Source organism: Lycium barbarum, chromosome 11, assembly GCF_019175385.1.
Source record: "Lycium barbarum isolate Lr01 chromosome 11, ASM1917538v2, whole genome shotgun sequence".
NCBI lineage: Eukaryota > Viridiplantae > Streptophyta > Magnoliopsida > Solanales > Solanaceae > Lycium > Lycium barbarum.
The window spans coordinates 12426039-12444758 of NC_083347.1; the positions used below are offsets into that span (position 1 = coordinate 12426039).

The 18720-nt window shown below is 34.5% G+C and overlaps 1 protein-coding gene across 1 annotated transcript; it reads right to left on the minus strand.

Annotated features, from left to right (window-relative positions):
• Positions 1-6415: 6415 nt before the first annotated feature.
• Positions 6416-7766, minus strand: LOC132618012 (uncharacterized). Its single transcript, XM_060333081.1, has 2 exons — positions 6950-7766; positions 6416-6836 (listed from the first exon to the last, which is right to left on the minus strand). Exons 1-2 carry the CDS (start codon positions 7073-7075, stop codon positions 6582-6584), a joined length of 381 nt encoding a protein of 126 aa, XP_060189064.1. The 5' UTR covers positions 7076-7766; the 3' UTR covers positions 6416-6581.
• Positions 7767-18720: the final 10954 nt, after the last annotated feature.

Below are 18720 nucleotides of genomic sequence, written 5' to 3' on the forward strand. Positions count from 1 at the left end.
CGGAAGAGGATATGAAGTCCAAATACCCACGGTTATTTCCACCCCTGGAAGTGATTCAAGATGAGACACCATTATCCCCAGTTATGACACGCTTTTTTTATTGCTTTTGGGTCGTGTGTGGCCATGTAGCCCTGTGTGGCGATGTTATTTTGGGCTGTTGTGACAGGATGTTAGTGCCATATTACAGGAAAAACTCTGGCAAAATTTTTGTAGACTCCCCGAGAACTTAACATTCGAGGATGAATATTTTTAAGGGGAGAGAATGTTACGCCTCTCGTCTTCGTCATAGTAGAACCAATGATTTTCTAGTCGAGTATGTCCGGAGAATGGAGACCCGTGCCCGAGTTTGGAGACATAAAGTGTTGTACTGCGTGTACAAAGGTATCGGTAGGTATTCTGGGTAAATTATGGAGTTAGAAGCTGAACGGATAGAATCGACGAAATCTGAACTGAATTAGGAAATTTTGTAGCCACTAGTCACTATCGACGGGCCGCCGACATCTGTGCACCGTCAACATGCTTCTGTACACTAAGATCTGCAGGCTTAATTCGACGATCAAGTTGACGGACCGTCGACATGTCAGCGGGACCATCGACCCAACCGTCAATATGTTTCTGCAATCAGGGATTTACAGACGAATGTTGACAAAGCAAGTCGACGAACCGTCGACGAGTCGTCGACACGTCGACGGATCGTCGACCCGCTTCTCTGGAACTTTCCAGTTTCAGCAATAAATAGACGACCGTTGTCTTCATTTTTTCAGATTTCACCTTCTCCACACTTCATGAGACCTCTAGAATTTTCCATACACCATATGAGCACATATCTAAGAGAAAACAAGGAGTAATTACCAAGAATCAAGTGGATTAAATGCAAAAGAGGCCCACTAGGGATGGTAGAAGCCAAAAATTCATTTGGTATAGAAGTTAGGGTTTTTTTCAAGTAAAGTATGCCCATTCCTACATATTCAAAGGTGAGTTTTGTGTTCATTTCATGTTATTAAGGGTATTGAGTGGTTGAAAGACTTGGGTTAGAGAAGAAAGTAGAATATGAATTCAAATATGGAGAAAATGGTATTTTGAATAGTAAGTTAATGTGAAACATGATTCTTAGGATGAGATGAGTATAATCTTGTAACAAATGATACTAATGACATTGAGGAAGTGTTATGTGAAGAATAAATATAACGTTGTAGTATAGTTATGGTTATGGATGATTTGAATGTGAACTTGAGAAGTAAACAACGTTTAACTTGAAGAATCTATTGATTTGATATTATGGGTGTTGTCATGGATGTTTAGGAGTTGTTTATTGTATGGGGAAAGTTGTAAAAACAAAGGAGGTGTTGCCCAATTTTTGTTAGTCCTTAGTCGTTTTAGCCTAGAATTAAACGTGTTTCTAATAATCTAACCTTAGTACAATTCTCTTGGATATAAAATGGTGAGCTTGGAAGGAAAGCATTTAGTTGATAAAGTTAAGAAGACGTAAAGGTATGTAAGGCTAGTCCCCTTCTTTCAAAGGCATGACTTCTATGCTATGATCTCTTTTCTATATTCCATGATCTTATTATATCCTAAGAGTTGAAAGTTCATGAGTCTTAAGAGTTTCCTATGAGGTAAAGATGAGATATGCTTCAAGATAATGATAATAATGATGTTATTTCAGAGATTCCGAAGCTTATGAGATGACGCTAATATGGGCTTGGTAATCCCATCTTTGTGATTTTATTAATGCTGTTTCTTATTGCTGTCTCACCTCATGATATTAGTTCCTTCAAGGTGAGACGTAGCGATGATGACTATTTCATAATGTAATCGGAGGTTACCGACCTTACGTCACTCCGATAGAGTCATAGCTTTCATTTGGGCTCTCATGCATGCTTTATGTTATTTTCATGTATGGTCACACCGTGCCTACATGGACAGGAAATATAACACTGTGCCTACATAGCCGGGCAGACACACCACTGTAATAGGCAGCTTACGCCCCAGACACGGGAGGCCTGGACGCGGGCTAATGATGATCACATCGTACCTATATGGTTGGGCAACTTATATATATGTATGACATGATATTATTTTTATTATAAAAATTAGCATGCATGACTCCGCCTTAAGAGGCAATTAGTTACAGGTTCGCTCTTCATCTTATGCTCATTTGTTTCTTTATTATGCTATTGTACATGCCTTACATACTCAGTATATTGTTCGTACTGACGTCCTTGTTCTTTTATGGATGTTGTGTTCATGCCCACAGGTAGAGAAGGAGATGACGCAGATGCTTAGGAGCTTTCTCTGCAAATTTGCAGGAGCACTCCACTATTCCGGAGTCGCTATTTCTTGGTATATTCTTTTGTGAACATATTGAGGTATGGCGGGGTCCTGTCCTGCCCTTATGATTTCAGTAATTCAGTTAGAGGCTCGTAGATACTTATGTATGAGTTGTAGATGTTAAGTGACTCCTTCCTTGTATATTCTGTACATTATTTTTGTATCCTCGTGGGATTATGCATATATACATGTTTTGGGAAGATATTTGGAGGTTGTTTTGGGATAATTCCTACGTTGAGAATGATGTATGTCCAGGTTGAGCATGATAGATAGCATGATGAGTGGTGCTCGGTAGTCAGTTCAGGGTACCCGTCATGGCCCACTGGTTAAGTCGTGAGACTGTTTTTGAGCTTGGAATGGTCTTTGATGGTGTAATACAATTTAGAAAGGCTCTAGCAGACTATGTTGTAGAATATAAGAGGCAGTTGAAGGTAAGACCAAATAATAGCCATAGGGTGAGGGCTAAGTGTAAAAATACCAAGTGTAAGTGGTTGTTGGCAACTAAGATTGATAGGGACACATGTGATTACCTATCATCCCATTCACGAGTGTATTCCTTTGAACAAAAACAAGATGTGCACTTCTAAGCTAATAGCATGGAAGTTTAACGACAAAATTGTTTCTTAACCTTACATAAGGATATGGGAAATTCAGGAATTGGGTAAGGGACAAGCTTGGTCTTTATGTTGGTAGGACTGTTTGCCACAGGGCAAAACAAAGGGTTATGATAGAAAATATGGGTGACCGGAATCTGGAATTTTTCAGATTATGTGACTATGCTGACATGATCAAGCAAACCAATCCAGGAAGTAGTTGTTGGGTTAAAATTGATAAGGAGACTGAACCTGGGAAAAACGTTTTTGTGTACTTCTATGTGTGCTTCCAGACATTTAAGCAAGGCTGGTTGGGTGGGTGCAGAAAAATAATAGGATTTGATGGTTGTTTTCTTAAAGGAGCTTGTAAGGTTGAGCTATTGGTAGCTATGGGAATGAATGGGAACAACCAAATGTATCCTATTGCCTGGGCAGTGCTGGATACAGAGACTAAATATAGTTGGAATTGGTTCATAAAGTACTTAATTGTTGATCTGAATTTAGGAAATGGTGAAGGGTTGACTGTAATGTCAGATATGCAAAAGGTACCATTTCTGTTCCATTTACTTAAAATTTCATTTTAGTAGAGGACATTTCAGTATGTTTAACTATTTTTTTTTTTTGTACTTTACACATTTTTTGAAGGGACTTATTCCTGTCTTGTTGGAACTACTGCCAAATGCTTAGACAAGGAGATATGTTAGACATGTTTGGAGTAATTGGCACAAAGAGTGGAAATGAAAAGAAAGAAGGAAGCAGTTTTAGAGATGCGCTAAGGCTAGCTTTGAAGTCAAGTTTAAAGAGGAGATGGATAAAATGAACAAATTGGGTAAGCCCAAGATAATAAAGGATTTTATGCATTACCAGGCTTTTACATTTTTTAGGGCATATTTTAATTTTCATTCCAAGTGTGATGTTATGGAAAATAACATGTGTGAGACTTTTAATTCTTGGATCTTAGCTGCTAGACATAAATCTATTATCACCATGTTAAAGGAAATTAAGCATAAAATGATGAATAGGAATGTAGACATGATCAAATTTGCTGAAACTTGGATTGATGATATTGCCCCTATGGCAAGAAGAATATTGGAAGAGAACAAGGAGTTGTCTAATAGGTGTCATGCTCAATGGAATGGGGTGCATGATTTTGAAATTAGAGATGGTGGGTTCACATTTGTTATCTACTTGGATAAGAAATATTGTGACTGTAGGCTGTGGATGTTAAGGGGTATTCCTTGCCCTCATGCTGTTTGTGCTTATTATTACTTGAATCTAGATCTTGATGCAAATGTAGAGCATTGGTATAGGAAGGAAACATTTCTTAAGGCTTATAGTCACTTCATCTAACCTATTACCAATATGAGGATGTGGCCTAAGACTATAAACCTAGCAATAGAGCCTCCAGTGCCAAGAAAAATGCCTGGCAAACCAAAGAAGAAAAGAATGAAGGATAAAGATAAGCGAAAGAAATATGGAAAGTTGTCAGAGAAGGGTGTGAGATGACTTGTTCACTGTGCAAACAAGTTGGCCATAAAAAGACTGCCTGTGGAAGAAGAGTAAGTACAATTGAATTTGTCATCTTCTTAACTTTTGTTTCTTACATATAAGTCTCTAATTTTCATCATATTATTTCTGTTTGCTAGCTTGGAATGGGTGGTCCTTCTCAACCAATACCCTCAACTGAAAGGCAAAAAAGTCAATCTCAACCAACTCCACCAACTCAAACCAGCTCTATTTGTAGTGACACAAGTTTTGTGTCAGATGCCCAAACTGTTGCTCCAATACCAGCAGTAAGTATATCTTTTAAAAGTCATTTACATCTTCATTTAAATTGTACAATTTATACACTTTGGATCATTTACATTTTTAATTGTGTAATACAGTCTAGAATGAAGGGTCCTGCATATCCAACTGCTAGTTCAGCTTATGCAACTACACAATCAAGCTCAATTTGTGGTGACACAAGGGTTGTGCCAGTAGCTCCACAAAAAAGGGCTCAAGTTGGAGCTGGCAGGGGAAGGGGCAGAAAAAAATTCACAAATGCAAGAAGGGTACCATTTGTGAATGCAAGAGAAGACTCTTCTGCAAGTCAATTGCCACCATTATCAGGCCACAAAAGGGCATATACTACTGCTAGTTTTACGGCAGCTACTGGAAATAAAAGTAGGCCTACAACTGGTTTTGGTGTATGCTCTAATCTCGTTACTGGAGCACAAGTCTTTAATGTAAGTTCACTTTATGATTTGTCTTTATCTTTGTTTAACACAATTTACTAATGTTACACATTTTAATTGAAGCCTGGTATATCAAGTGAGAAGGTTCTACATGGTACAACAAACTTGAAGAGTGCTTCACCAACAAATATTGATATTGGTTATAAAGCTCGTGGACTGAAATGGCAAGAAAAGGATGCAATGACCACATCACAACTATCCCAAATGAGAGCCAATAAGAGAAACCAAAAGGTTGCATCAGTAGCAAGCAGATCTTCAGCAGAAGAAAGCTCCAACAAGTAGTTAATGTAGGAAATTTGTCACATTTAAGGTATTTGAAACAATGTCTTTAGTATATGTAAACTGCAGCAATGCTGTCTATCTAGACTTATTATTATACATTACCGTTGTTCCAATGACATTAGTAACATTGCTCTTCGATTTGTGCCAATGAAATTTGTGCCAATACTACTCTTCAATTTCTGCCAATGAGTCAAACATGTACAGGGCAGATTAACATTTGTGCTGCAATATAGGCAGCCGTGGCAGTTGTGCTAATTAAAGACAAAAAACACAATAAATGTGTCAAAATACTCAACAACCAAATAAATGAAACGATTGGAGTCAAATACAACTAACTAGGCCACAAATCAAAAACCACATCGAGTGAATTCAATTCACTTCATTGAATTCACTCCATCCAACTTCATCCAATTCACTTAATCCTCCATTTCAACCATTTATAAAACCCACTCTCTTCATCCCCATTCAAATTATCCCATTCACTCCTTAAAACAAGTTCATTCAACCTAAAAAATGTTGGCATATTTCGAGAAGAAATTAACACGTTCATATGTAGAAAGTGATGATTTCGTACGTTTAATTTAACATCCATGTTTCATTTGTTTTTTTTATTCTAATATTTTAGTAATTTTTCATGTTTTTTTGTAGGTGCTTCCTAGTAATATTCTTGACATTCTACCCACCAAAAAACCCATGCCGTTGTTGCTTATGGAGACAAACGTTACGCTATGACCCACAAAATTGGAAAACATGCGCGCCTCTGTCTCGGGTGGAAAGATTTTGTGGAATCCGAGCTATTGACGGAGGGAGATACACTCTGTATTTAGGTCTACGAGTGTAAGTGCCTGAAGGGCATAGGATTCAATGTTCAAAAGAAGGAAGAGAAAGAGGTCATAGTTGTTGACTAGGTTTCTATTTTCTTTTCTATGTATGATGCTCTTTTTCCTTTTAATGAACAATTGCTATGTTTCTTTGCTGATTTATATTTGCAGATTCTATTCATGTCATATTTGCAACTAATTCACAACATCAAACACAAGCCAAGTAATTCACAAAATCTAATAACCAAAACATTACTACAAACATAAAAGAAAATCTTTGTAGGAACATTACAAACAGTAACTAGGAAACAATTAGACTACCCAAAGATAATTTTTGCAAGTAAAAAACATAGAACAACAACGACAAGCCTGTTGAATTTGGCTTTTGTACAGTCCCTCTCTTGCTTAATTTCCTTCAATTTTTGTTTCAATGAATCAAACTTGTCTCCAAGTTCCTTCATTTTATGTTTCAATGTATCCCTCTCTTCTTCAACCTCTTTAAGATTCTCCTTAAAAAGCTCAACCCCTGGAGAAAGATCAATCCATTTAAAATAGCCACATCCACCGTTATCCTACATAAAACGAAAAGAAAATTATGAACACAAACAAATCCAAAAAAATGGCCAAAAATCAAATTTTCAGAAATCAAATTTTCAAAAATCAAAATTTTAAAATAGCTACTCACTTTTGGCATCTTGCAACCAAAAAATCTACGACCTGGGTTGTTAACTATTCTCGAAGTTCTTACATTACAAGAATTACCACAATTACAAATAACATTTTCATCTATAATCCCTGAATTTTGTGACATTGCTATAAAGAAGAGAGAAATAAGAGAGAATACACACAACAACAATTATACATCGAGAGCGAAGAGATAAGGAAGACAGAAGAGAGAAGTGATAAGGAAGACATAAATTAAATAGAAAGAAGAGAGAGAAACGGGGGAGAAAGGAGGAGAAATGAGAGAATTTGGCAAATTGGGGTTTTAGATTTGGGATTATTAACCAAAAAAGGTACGTTGGAAGTTGCCATCTAAGCAACAAAACACCCCTTCACGCGCCCATTTTGCGTGCAACACAGACGAGCTGCCATGTAGGCAAAAGGTGCTTATATGGTACAAATTCAGAGTAGTTTAGGTATCAAATTGGAACAATCGTAGGTTTAGGTAGCCATGAGGAAAATATGGTAAAGTTTAGGGGGCTATGTATGACTTTTGCCTTAATTTTTCGTCTTCATTGTCACCATCACACTTCCGCAACTATCTTTATCTTGCTTCGTCCTTCTGGAATGATCACCTACTCTACCATCACAAAAAGGAACGAACGGCCAAAAAATTAATTTCAGATCTTTTGATGTATCAAGATTTTGATGATTTCTTTTACAAAGAGAAACAATGGAAGATGATGGACTTAAAGGTGATGGTCACTGTTTTGGATTTCAAATTTATAGAAGAAGATTTTTGGTGATGCTTTGACCAATGAATTTGGGTGGAGGGAAAGACACAGCCATATTTCCTTATATGGGAAAGACACAGCCATATTTCCTACTTTAATTTTTTTTCTTTTTCCTGATTAATTAAACTCAAGTTCACATGGATTTTCTTATTAATTATGTCACGCGACTCTTCATTTGGTTCCTAATTCATTTTTGTGTGTTTAAAAGACACGGCTGAGATGATGTTGGAGGGTCTAAATGGAAGAAGCATGAGTTAAAGTTCCAAAGTGAAAAATTTGACCAAGTTTAAGGGTTTGTAACTGTATATGTGTTTGGCCAAACTCTAATAAGTAGGCGTTTGGACATGCAATTTCATGTCATGAGATGAAATCAGCGTTTGGACATACTAGATGAAATCTCAAATCATCCAAATAGGCATGATCTGTGATTTCAAATCATGATTTCAAAATTTTTAAATATAAAACTTGACCATAAGTTTATATTTTATAAGAAAAAAAAAGACCCATAAGTTGATAGATATTTTTAACAATTACTCCCACCAACCATTTACCAACCTCATTAACTTCTACCAACCTTTATTTATGTGGAGGATTATATTAGAGAGTAGTTACATTACTATTCATGTTAAATTTTCCTTTTTATTGAACTATAGTTTGATCAATTGATGTTGTATTTTTTAGAAAGGTTTTTTAGTAGCGTATTAATTTTGTTCTGAACTATAACTTGCTTATTTGGTAAGATTGTATAAGAATTAGAAAGTTTTAATAGTTTTCACAACTTGTGGAGTTTTTATGTCTATAAGAAAAAATACAACTTAAGAAATTCAAATTGCATGTCCAAACATGATTTCATCTCATGATTTCAAATCATGTCCAAATGGCTCCTAAGACATCAGAATCAAAGTTCTTATAGTTATTTGTTAGAACAAGGATGATAGTAATATAAGAACTCCAAAATAAAACTTGCTTGGCTTAGAGATACGTCAAGACGTTTCTTGAAGATAGTTGGAGTCTCTCCCGGGAGTAAACGGAAGAATAAATAACAACTTTTTCTTCAGAATTCAACTAATCCACAACAAGTAGCATTCAAGAAGGTTGCTCTTCTATTTCTTGAATTGGTGATTTCACTTTTTGATCAATGTCTCTCTAAAGTTTTCAGGGAAAATTATTTTCTTGATGTGCTTGCCTCTTTCAAAAGAATGAAACATTATTTATAGGATAGAAATTACATAACATAAAAGTTTTCATTAAATAGAATTTATAATAGGTTCATGAATTTGTAACTTTTAAGAACCTAAAACGTAAAATACCAAATTAAGAATGTATCTTCAAATTCACATTCATTTAGTTTTGAAAACTTTATCAAATAAAATGTTTCAAAATTAATTGATCATTAATCTTAACAATCCCCCACTTGTTTCAAGAAATTTAAAAAATAAATAAATAAAAATTTGAGACATTAATCTAGTAATATGCATCAATAATAGTGTCTTTTGGACTTGAACCATCAGCTAGTGAATACTCTCTAAATCATTGACTACTTAGTGAACGAATCTTGAATTAAGTAGATCATTAAATGAAGTAGAAAAATTTCCACGCACATTACTATGTTACGGTGAAAATCGAAATCTGTTGACACCTTACGGCCATGTGTCCTAAATCTTTTTATCTAAGTGCTTTAAGATTTCCCTGTTAAAAATCTTATTGAAGCGTCCTCCACTTCGCACTTAGCGAGGTGAATTCATCAAGAGTAACATTACATACTCCGACCAAATAGTCTATGAATTCATTAAAATAATTTAATATTATCCTCCTTTACATCAAAGTGTCGGTAAATCTATCAAGAGGGTTCCTACACACTCCAACCAAAACCGGTTTATAGACTTATTAAGAGAATATAATCTCATCCTCCTCTACAGTAAGAATATTGGTAAATCTATCAAGAGATTTCATACTAACTCCAACCGAGATCGGTCATATAGATTTATTAAGAGAATAGAATCTCAACCTATGCACATTTACTCACTCTTTGAGGAAATGGAAATTTTATTGACGTGCTCCACAATTGTAACTTTACTTGTTTTACCCTTTGAACCTAAGATTAATAATTAGGTAGGGTTACCATAAAGTACAATTAATTTACAACAGGCTTTATTCCCATCCCTTTACATGTTTCCATTATTAACTCTTTGCCTAACCCTTTAGACAAAGGATCTGCTAGATTAAATCTGGACTTCACATATTGAAGCGATATTATGCCATCCTCCAATAACCTTCTCACATGATTATGCCTGAGACTAACTTGTCTCTATTTGCCATTGTAACAATCACTTGAAGCCCAGAATATAGCACCATTATTATCACAATAGATAGTCAAAGGTGGCACTGGCTTACTCCACAGAGGAATATCTATGAGCGTACTTTGAATCCAGTCAGCTTCTTCTCCAGCATAAGATATAGCTATAAACTCTAACTCCATGATTGAGTGAGTAATACATGTCTGCTTGTTTGATTTCCAAGATATTACTGCTCTAGCCAAAGTGAAAATCCAAGCAGTAATAGAGTTAAGAGTCATTTGGATCAGAATTCCAAGTAGCATCACTATAGCCTTTAAGAACTGCTGGAAAGGTAGAATAATGTAGGCCAACATTAATCGTGCCCTTTAGATACCTTAAAACACGAATTAAGGCATTCCAATGTTCAATTCCAGGGTTACTAGTAAATTTGTTCAAAGTTCCTATTGCATAACCAATATCTGACCTGGTACAATGCATGGCATACGCAAAACTCCCAACAATTTGAGAATATGTCAATTGATCAAGAACATCAATAGAGTTCTCACTAGTTTGATGCTAGGATCAAATGGTGTAGGAGCTGGATTGTGATCAAAATGACCGAACCTCTTCAGAACTTTCTCAATTTAACTTGATTGAGTAAGAGTCAAACCATTAGCTGTGCTTTAACTCTTTCAATATCAGTTCCAAAGATCAATATGTCATCCACATAAAGACAGATTATAACTCTAGAATTTTCTTGAAATTTACTGAATATGCATATATCGTCATAATTGATTGAGTGGCCATTAGAAATCATGGCCTTTCTAAATTTCTCATGTCATTACTTTGGAGCTTGTTATAATCCATAAAGAGATTTAAGAAGCTTACAAACTTAATGTTCCTGAGCAGGAATGATAAACCCCTCTGGTTATTTCATGTAAATTTCTTCATCTAGATCTCCATTCAAAAACATAGTCTTCACATCCATTTGATGAGTTATCATATTATGAATTGCTGCTAAAGCAATCAAGAGCCGAATAGATGTCATTCGAGCTACAGGTGCAAAGGTATTAAAACAATCAATATCGTTCATTTGAGTAAAACCTTTTGCTACCAAGCGAACTTTGTAATTATCTATAGTACCATTAGATTTTAATTTCTTCCTAAAAATTCATCTACAACTAATAGGTTTACACCCAGGAGGAAGATCTGATAAAATCCATGTATTATTTGACATGACAGAATGCATTTCATCATCAATCGCTTCACGCCAGAAAGGAGCATCATGGGAAGATACTGCTTCAATATAACTTTCAGGATCTTTTTCAACCAAATAGACTTGAAAATCAGTTCCAAAGTTCTTTTGGTTGGGCTAATCTTGTGCTGCGCCTCAGTTGGATTTCTTCCAATGATTCAGTTGTTTTCCTTTTAAGAGGAGATGTAAAAGAAAAAGAACTTGCATCTTGTTCTAAAGATTTTTTTTTCCTTAGGAAATATATGCTAAAAAAAGTTAGCATGTAAGGATTGAATAATTGTGTGATGACTTGGAGTCTCAAGATTTAACGATCTATAAGCCTTACTGGTCTGAGAATAACCAATAAACACACAATCTACTCATCTATAGCCAACCTTAGCCAAATGTTGATCTGGTAATCTAACCTGAGCCAAACAACCCCATATATTAAAATAATTTATAATTGGCTTTCGGTTCTTCCAAAATTCATAAGGGGATGACTCAAGTTTCTTGGAAGGAATTCAATTCAAAATTTGACAGGCTGAAAATAAGGCTTCCGGCCACAAATTTCCAGGCATACCAGATCCATAAAGCATAGAATTAATTATTTCTTTGAAAGTCTTATTTTTCCTTTTTGCTACACCATTTTTTTGTGGTGTATAAGATGTAGTCAATTGTTTTTCAATGCCTTCTTTTTCACAAAAATCAATAAAATCTGATTTTAAATATTCTCCACTTGAATTAATCTTCAAACTCAATTTATTTTCAACTTTTGCTTTATATGTTTTGAAAGTCTCAAATGCCTCATATTTTGTTCTTAATGAAAAGACATATGTATATCTTGATTAATCGTCAATGAAAGTTATAAAATATCTCTTTCCATGACGTGAAAAACAATCCATCTCACAGATATCGGTGTGAATTAATTCCAAAAGTGTGGATGTCTTTTCAACCGTCTTAAAAGGGTTCTTTTTTATCTTGCATTTACTACAAGTAAGATACTTAATAGTATGATCTTTTCCACAGTCCTTAATTAATCCATTTTTCACCATAAGTTGAATGGATCTAAAATTCACATGACCAAGACGTTCATGCCATAAATATAGAGACTCCACAATATAAGCAGAAATATTTTCATTATCAAATATTGAGTTTGAACATTCCATTTGCAGCATAGACTTTTCTAACAAATATGCCATTTTTAGGCAGTATAAATTTATCTGCCTAAAAAATTATTCTAAAACCATGTTTCGAAAGAAGCGTACCTGACACCAAGTTCTTCTGAATATCAGGAACATGCAATACGTCCATTAGTGTGACTATCTTTCTGGAAGTAAACTTCAATTCAACAGTTCCTTTTCCCACAACCTTAGCAGAGGACGAGTTTCCCATATACAAAACTTTATCGTCCCCCACTAATTCATAGGTCTTGAAAGCATTTCGATCACCTGATATATGATGAGTTACGCCAGTGTCTATCCACCATTCCACTTGATTTCCTGCTACAAATGCTTCTATAACCATTGCCACAAATTCATCTTTTTCATGGTTATTTGCCTTTTCTTTCATCTTTTCAGCTTTAAGAATTTTACAATCATGCACATAGTGACAAAAATTGTGACAGTGGTAACATTCATTCGACTTAGAATTGGTACCAGTACGCTTGAAATTTGTACTTCTCTTTGCCTTTGGAATTTTCTTATTAACAGATTCCTTCTTTTTCAACCGCATGAGCTTTCATGATGGGTTCCTTAAAAAGATTATTGACATGATATCGAATCTCTTGATCAATTTGCAAATGCTGCAACAATTGCTCAAGAGTCAAATCTTCCTTCTTGTGTAAGAGTTTGCTTCTGTATTCTTTCCAAGAGGAAGGAATTTTCGAGACAATAACACCAACATGAAAATTTTCATCTAGAGCAATTTCAGAGATAGCAATTTTATTAGCTATAAGTAGGAATTCTTGCACTTGTTCAGTGATTGACTTATCTTCAAATTGTTAGAACAAAGATATTAATAATATAAGAACTCCAAAATAAAATTTGCTTGGCTTAGAGGCACATCAAGATGTTTCTTGAAGATAGTTGGAGTCTCTCCCACGAACAAATGGAATAATAAATAATAACTCTATATTCAGGATTCAACTAAGCCACAACAAGTAGCATTCAAGAAGGTTGCTCTTCTATTTCTTGAATCGGTGATTTCACCTTTCGATCAACGTCTCTCTAAAGTTTTTAGAGGAAATTGTTTTCTTGAAGTGCTGGCCTCTTTCTAAAGAATGAAACACTATTTATAGGATAGAAATTAAATAACATAAAAGTTTTCATTAGATAGAATATATAATAGGTTCATGAATTTTTCTTAAAATACATGTAACTTTCAAGAACCTAAAACGTAAAATACTAAATGAAGAATATATCTTCAAATTCACATTCATTTAGTTTTGAAAACTTTTATCAGATAAAGTGTTTCAAAATTAATTGAAACATTAATCTTAACATTATTAAGTGGAATCTTGTGGTTCCTTTAATTTCTGGATTCCCTTGGGAAGAATAAACTTATGCTAAATGCTGGCTCATAAGTAATAACCTCTCTTTATACTAAAAGGGATTCTCAAAGGATAACATTCTTTATATCGTGTTAAAAATGTATCTAAAATTGCTTTAAATTTTGATTTGGTTGATGCTAAAGGAGTATATTTATTCTTTAACTTTGTTTACGAGATGCTCTGCATGGAAAATAGAATGTATGATATAAAAGCATATAAGATTTTAGGATAAGAAATGTGGATCACCAGAAGAACCTTTATAGGGCGTCATTAATAAAATGGAGATTCTTTTTGTCATTTTCAAAGGTTGAAAAATAAAAGAAAGAGGTTCTGATCCTTGATGAAAGTATATCGCAAGTACTTTAAAAGTACAGCCACCGCTTTAACAGGTGTAGGAAGCTAGAGAATCATGCAATAGGGAGAAAACACTAAGAAAATGTTAATCGTATTTGCTTAATACTTACTAATTAATTGCGTGACCCTGCAACACTAGCAGAATTATGCTAATTAAGATGTAATCATCATGTAAACTAGAATGCTTGTGCACTAGAACCCTCTTCTAGCATTTTTTTAGTTAAGTTTAGCAAATATAAAAAGGTTCAGTAGCTACCTAAAAGCAAAGGGCCAACACCTTATGTTTTACGAAAAAGCAATGTCTTTTTTTTTTGGCTAGACAATCAATCCATCGTAGACAATGGAGTAATATTTTTTTTTTTTTTTGATGACTGTAATTCCGGGCTAGTTTGTGCGCATGCCAATTAATTTTATAACGTGTTTGCTATCTCCCACCAATATAAGTATCTAGTAACTCTATCCACCAAATTTAAACACATGAAAGGAAAAGTATACTCCCTCCGTTCCAAAAAGATTGTCTTACTTTCGTTATTAATTTATCCCAAAAAGATTGACATATTTCTATATTTAGAAATAATTTAACTTTATGAGATGATTTACAACCACACAAATATCTAAGGCTTGTTTTGGACCACACATTTCAAAAGTCTTCCTCTAATTCTTAAACTTCATGCCAAGTCAAACTAAGACAATCTTTTTGAGATGAAGGGAGTATTTTTTATAATGTTAAAACCTGAAATATTATGATTCTCAACCTACTTCATTAGTTGCTGGGTCACATCCTAACATGCATAATGGAATAATATTTATAAGTTCATGTATATAATTATTTCACCATCGCTACCATTCATTGTCTTGCATTAAAATTGTTGATCACTTTTGAGGTGGACAGAGTAAATGTTATTTCATCATATAAGAACATTTAGAATGGTTAACTTCTTTCATCATGTGTAATACATTTTTATTAAGTCCTTTTTCTTTTTTCTTATACAAAAACCTAGTCAAGATCAACAGTTTATAGTGTGTGCTGAAAGTGAGTCCTCTATTGCCACTCTGTATTTGAACTCCTTTTCTGGTCCTTAGAAGTCTTTTTCCTCTTATATCTTTTTTCTTTCATGCAATGTGCAAATGTTGATTGGTAACAAACTGTTGCAAGTTTTTATTTCCCAAACTTTGTTTGCAAGTTTTCTAAGATATTGAGCATGCCAAATTTGTGGTGAACTTTGAGCTCATTGAAAGAACAAGAGAACTTAGTACAATTCAAATCCAAGTTCTTCACTAAACAAAATCATATCTCCCATGTTGTTTGCATAGTAAGTTGCCAAAAGAAGCATCAAAATCTTTTATATTTATTTCTCATCCGATATCCAGTACTCGTATTTAAGTCCCGACAAATTTAGATTCGCGCCACGTAAGGCTTATTTAAGGAGAAAGCGCTCCCAAACAGGATTTTTCGATACTCAAGACTCGAACTTGAGATCTCTATTTAAGCGTGAATAGATTCTATACATCCCAACACAATCAATCAGTTAAGTATCAATATCTTCGTTCCTCCCATTTGCCCCTTCAAGAAATTAGAAGTTGCCATTGCCCGAAAAAAGGGTTAAGAGATTGACTTTTCATAAGTTTGTAAGGACAAATTATTATTACAAATTGGTCAGTAAGGACAAGTACTTTTTAGCTCCCTTCTTTGCTTCATATTTGTGATCTTAACTTCTTTGTCACTCAGCCTTATTTATGGCCATATTTTCCTTTGCTGAGGATTGTTCTTTTCTTGATTGGACGTACGTGTGTAACTTTGAACCAAAGCTTCGATAGGAGGGAAACATTTGTAGTGTGGACTGTCCAACCCATGTATTTTGTCCGTTTATAATTAATACTTCCCCCATCTCAATTTATTGGTACATTTTCATCTGTTTAAGAATGTCATTTTTTATATTTAAAAATAATTTAAATAATTTTACTTTATATAATCTTTTACACCAGTAGTTTAGAAGTCTATCTTGCTAACATCATGTAATAGTTAAAAGTCCGTATTATTTCATGCATATAGCGTTTGATATGAAGTATAAATCTTGCATTGGTGGTTAATGTCTACTAGTATAACGTTTGATTTTCTAGATTAAACTAAGTTACGAAGAGTTTAATTAATACCAGATTCCATTACTAATTAATACGAGTATAAATTATACGAGAATCTATATGTTATTCTATAGATTAAAGGCTTAAAATATAATTTGCATATTAGCAATCCGCGGATAAGAGCACGCGTAATAGAATCCCCTTACAATAAGTAATCCCTAAATTAAAATCTTCATATTATTTGGCCAAGATATAACTATTTGTGCATTATTTTGTATTTCGCGCAATATCTCTACATTATTTATTATTCGGCCAAAGTATTTCACGTGGGAATCTATCGTGAGTAGGATTATTTCATAGAAATCGCAAAAAGGGTATGTTACTTTCATTTTGAAAGGATTAAAAAGTAACAAAGTAATGTCTAAACCCAATAATTTAAAAGAAAACAAAGATAAAGGATTTGGGAGCTAGAAAACACCTTATTGTCTTAATAACCGGATCAGATCATTGAAGAATCCAAAACAATTTTAAACGGGTAAAAAAAGAGAAAAGACTGACTAATAAATGAAATGGTTGAAAAAAAATTCTTTGAACTATTTGAAAGTTGTCTAACTTGTGTCATGAGAGTACGAATGATTTTCTATTATTTTCTGGAAGAAAGAAGAAAAATAAACTAACATTTTATAATAGATTTGATCAATTTATTGATCCAGTTTTCATTTTTTATATTTTCATACAGAGATAAAATCTCTAATGAATCATTTTTTAACCGCACAAGGAGAAAGCTTCATATACGTTTCTGGGGGTGGGGGTATTGTTGTTCATCTACATCTATCCTAATGAGCTGTTTATTGACTCGTTGCAATTGATGTTCAATCCCGAAGAGAAGGAAAAGATCTTTAAAAAATGAATTATTATGATCCAATAAATAATCAAACTTATTTAAATGTTCATGCTATTTTATATTTCCTTAAAAATGGGGCTTGAAATTGTTCAGTATATTTTTATGAAGGCAGAGGTTTTTAAGGAACTTCATCCTAATCAATCGAAATTCAATTACTAAAACATAAAAGAAGGGTGGTAATTTATATCTAACTTTGTACAACTTTTCTCTTCTATTTCTTTTTTTGGTATTTTTCCCTTTCCATTTCTATTTGTATTTATTTAGCACTGTTTCTATTGAATTTCGTGTTCTATAACAACAACACCTCTTATTTTACTGATCCTCTAAATCTAAAATTCGGACATGTTCTTCAATTGGGCTGTTTTTCATTTTTTATTGGAACTCTACTAAAACTAAAAAAGAAATCAAGTTTGCTTATCTCACTCGACTTGATTGAATCCATTAGCGAATCAATAAATCTAAGTAAATTGTAGTTTCAATTTCCACTTCGGGTGTGTTTGGTATGGAGGAAAACATTTTCTCAAAAATATTTTTCAATTTTTTCATGTTTGGTTGGTCAAAATATTTTCTCTAGTAGTAGCTTGAAAATAACGAAAATGACTTCTCTAATGGGGGTAGGCAAAACAAGCTAAGTTCCATAAGTGGAATTGCAAGTTCATAACTCCTTCCTACCCTAAAATGCCCCTAACCCTCAGCCTTGACAACCTCACACCCTCGACACCCGACCCTCTGTCACGACCCGACTAGGGGCCATGACGGGTACCCGGGGCTAACCACCAAGCGCCACTCATTCTATTACTCAACATACTTACTATACGATTCTTCATTATTCTTATGCTCATAATCATAGGAAAACCATTTTTCATTTGGAAACATAATTACTGTTATATAAATAAGCCCTTCGGCTATCAAAATAATACATCTATACAATGAGGACATCGTGAGACCATATTACCCACACATGCGTATCTACGAGCCTCTACTAGAGTACTAGACATATGGACGGGACAGGACCCCGTCGTGCTCAAAATACGTATATATACACAAAAGAATAAACCAAATAGCACCTCCGAAATAATGGAGTGCTCCTGTAGATCTGCTGATAACTTCTATGAGTCTGGATCACCTCCCTGTCTACCTGTGGGCATTAACACAGCGTCCAAGAAGAAAGAACGTCAGTACGAACATTGTACTGAGTATGTAAGGCATCAACAATAACAATACATCAATGAAATAAGGATGCATCAAGTGAGGAACAACCTTTAACTGACTATCAATTATAAAAGAATTAATGCATGTTGGCTTACTCCATAATCATCCTCATATCATGTATGCATATATGTATAAGCTGCCCGACCATATAGGTACGGTGTGATAATCATTAGCCTGCATCCAGGCCTCCCGCGTCCGGGGTACCATCTCATGCCGCCCACTAGTGGTGTCTGCCCATGCCCTCTAGACATGGTGTATACGTTGCCCGCTTTAGCGGTGTCTGCCCGGCCATATAGGTGCGGTTTAATATCGTCATCACATACTTATCATGAATCATGCATAAGACTCAAGACAAACTGTACAGCTATCGAGGTGACATAAGGTCGTGA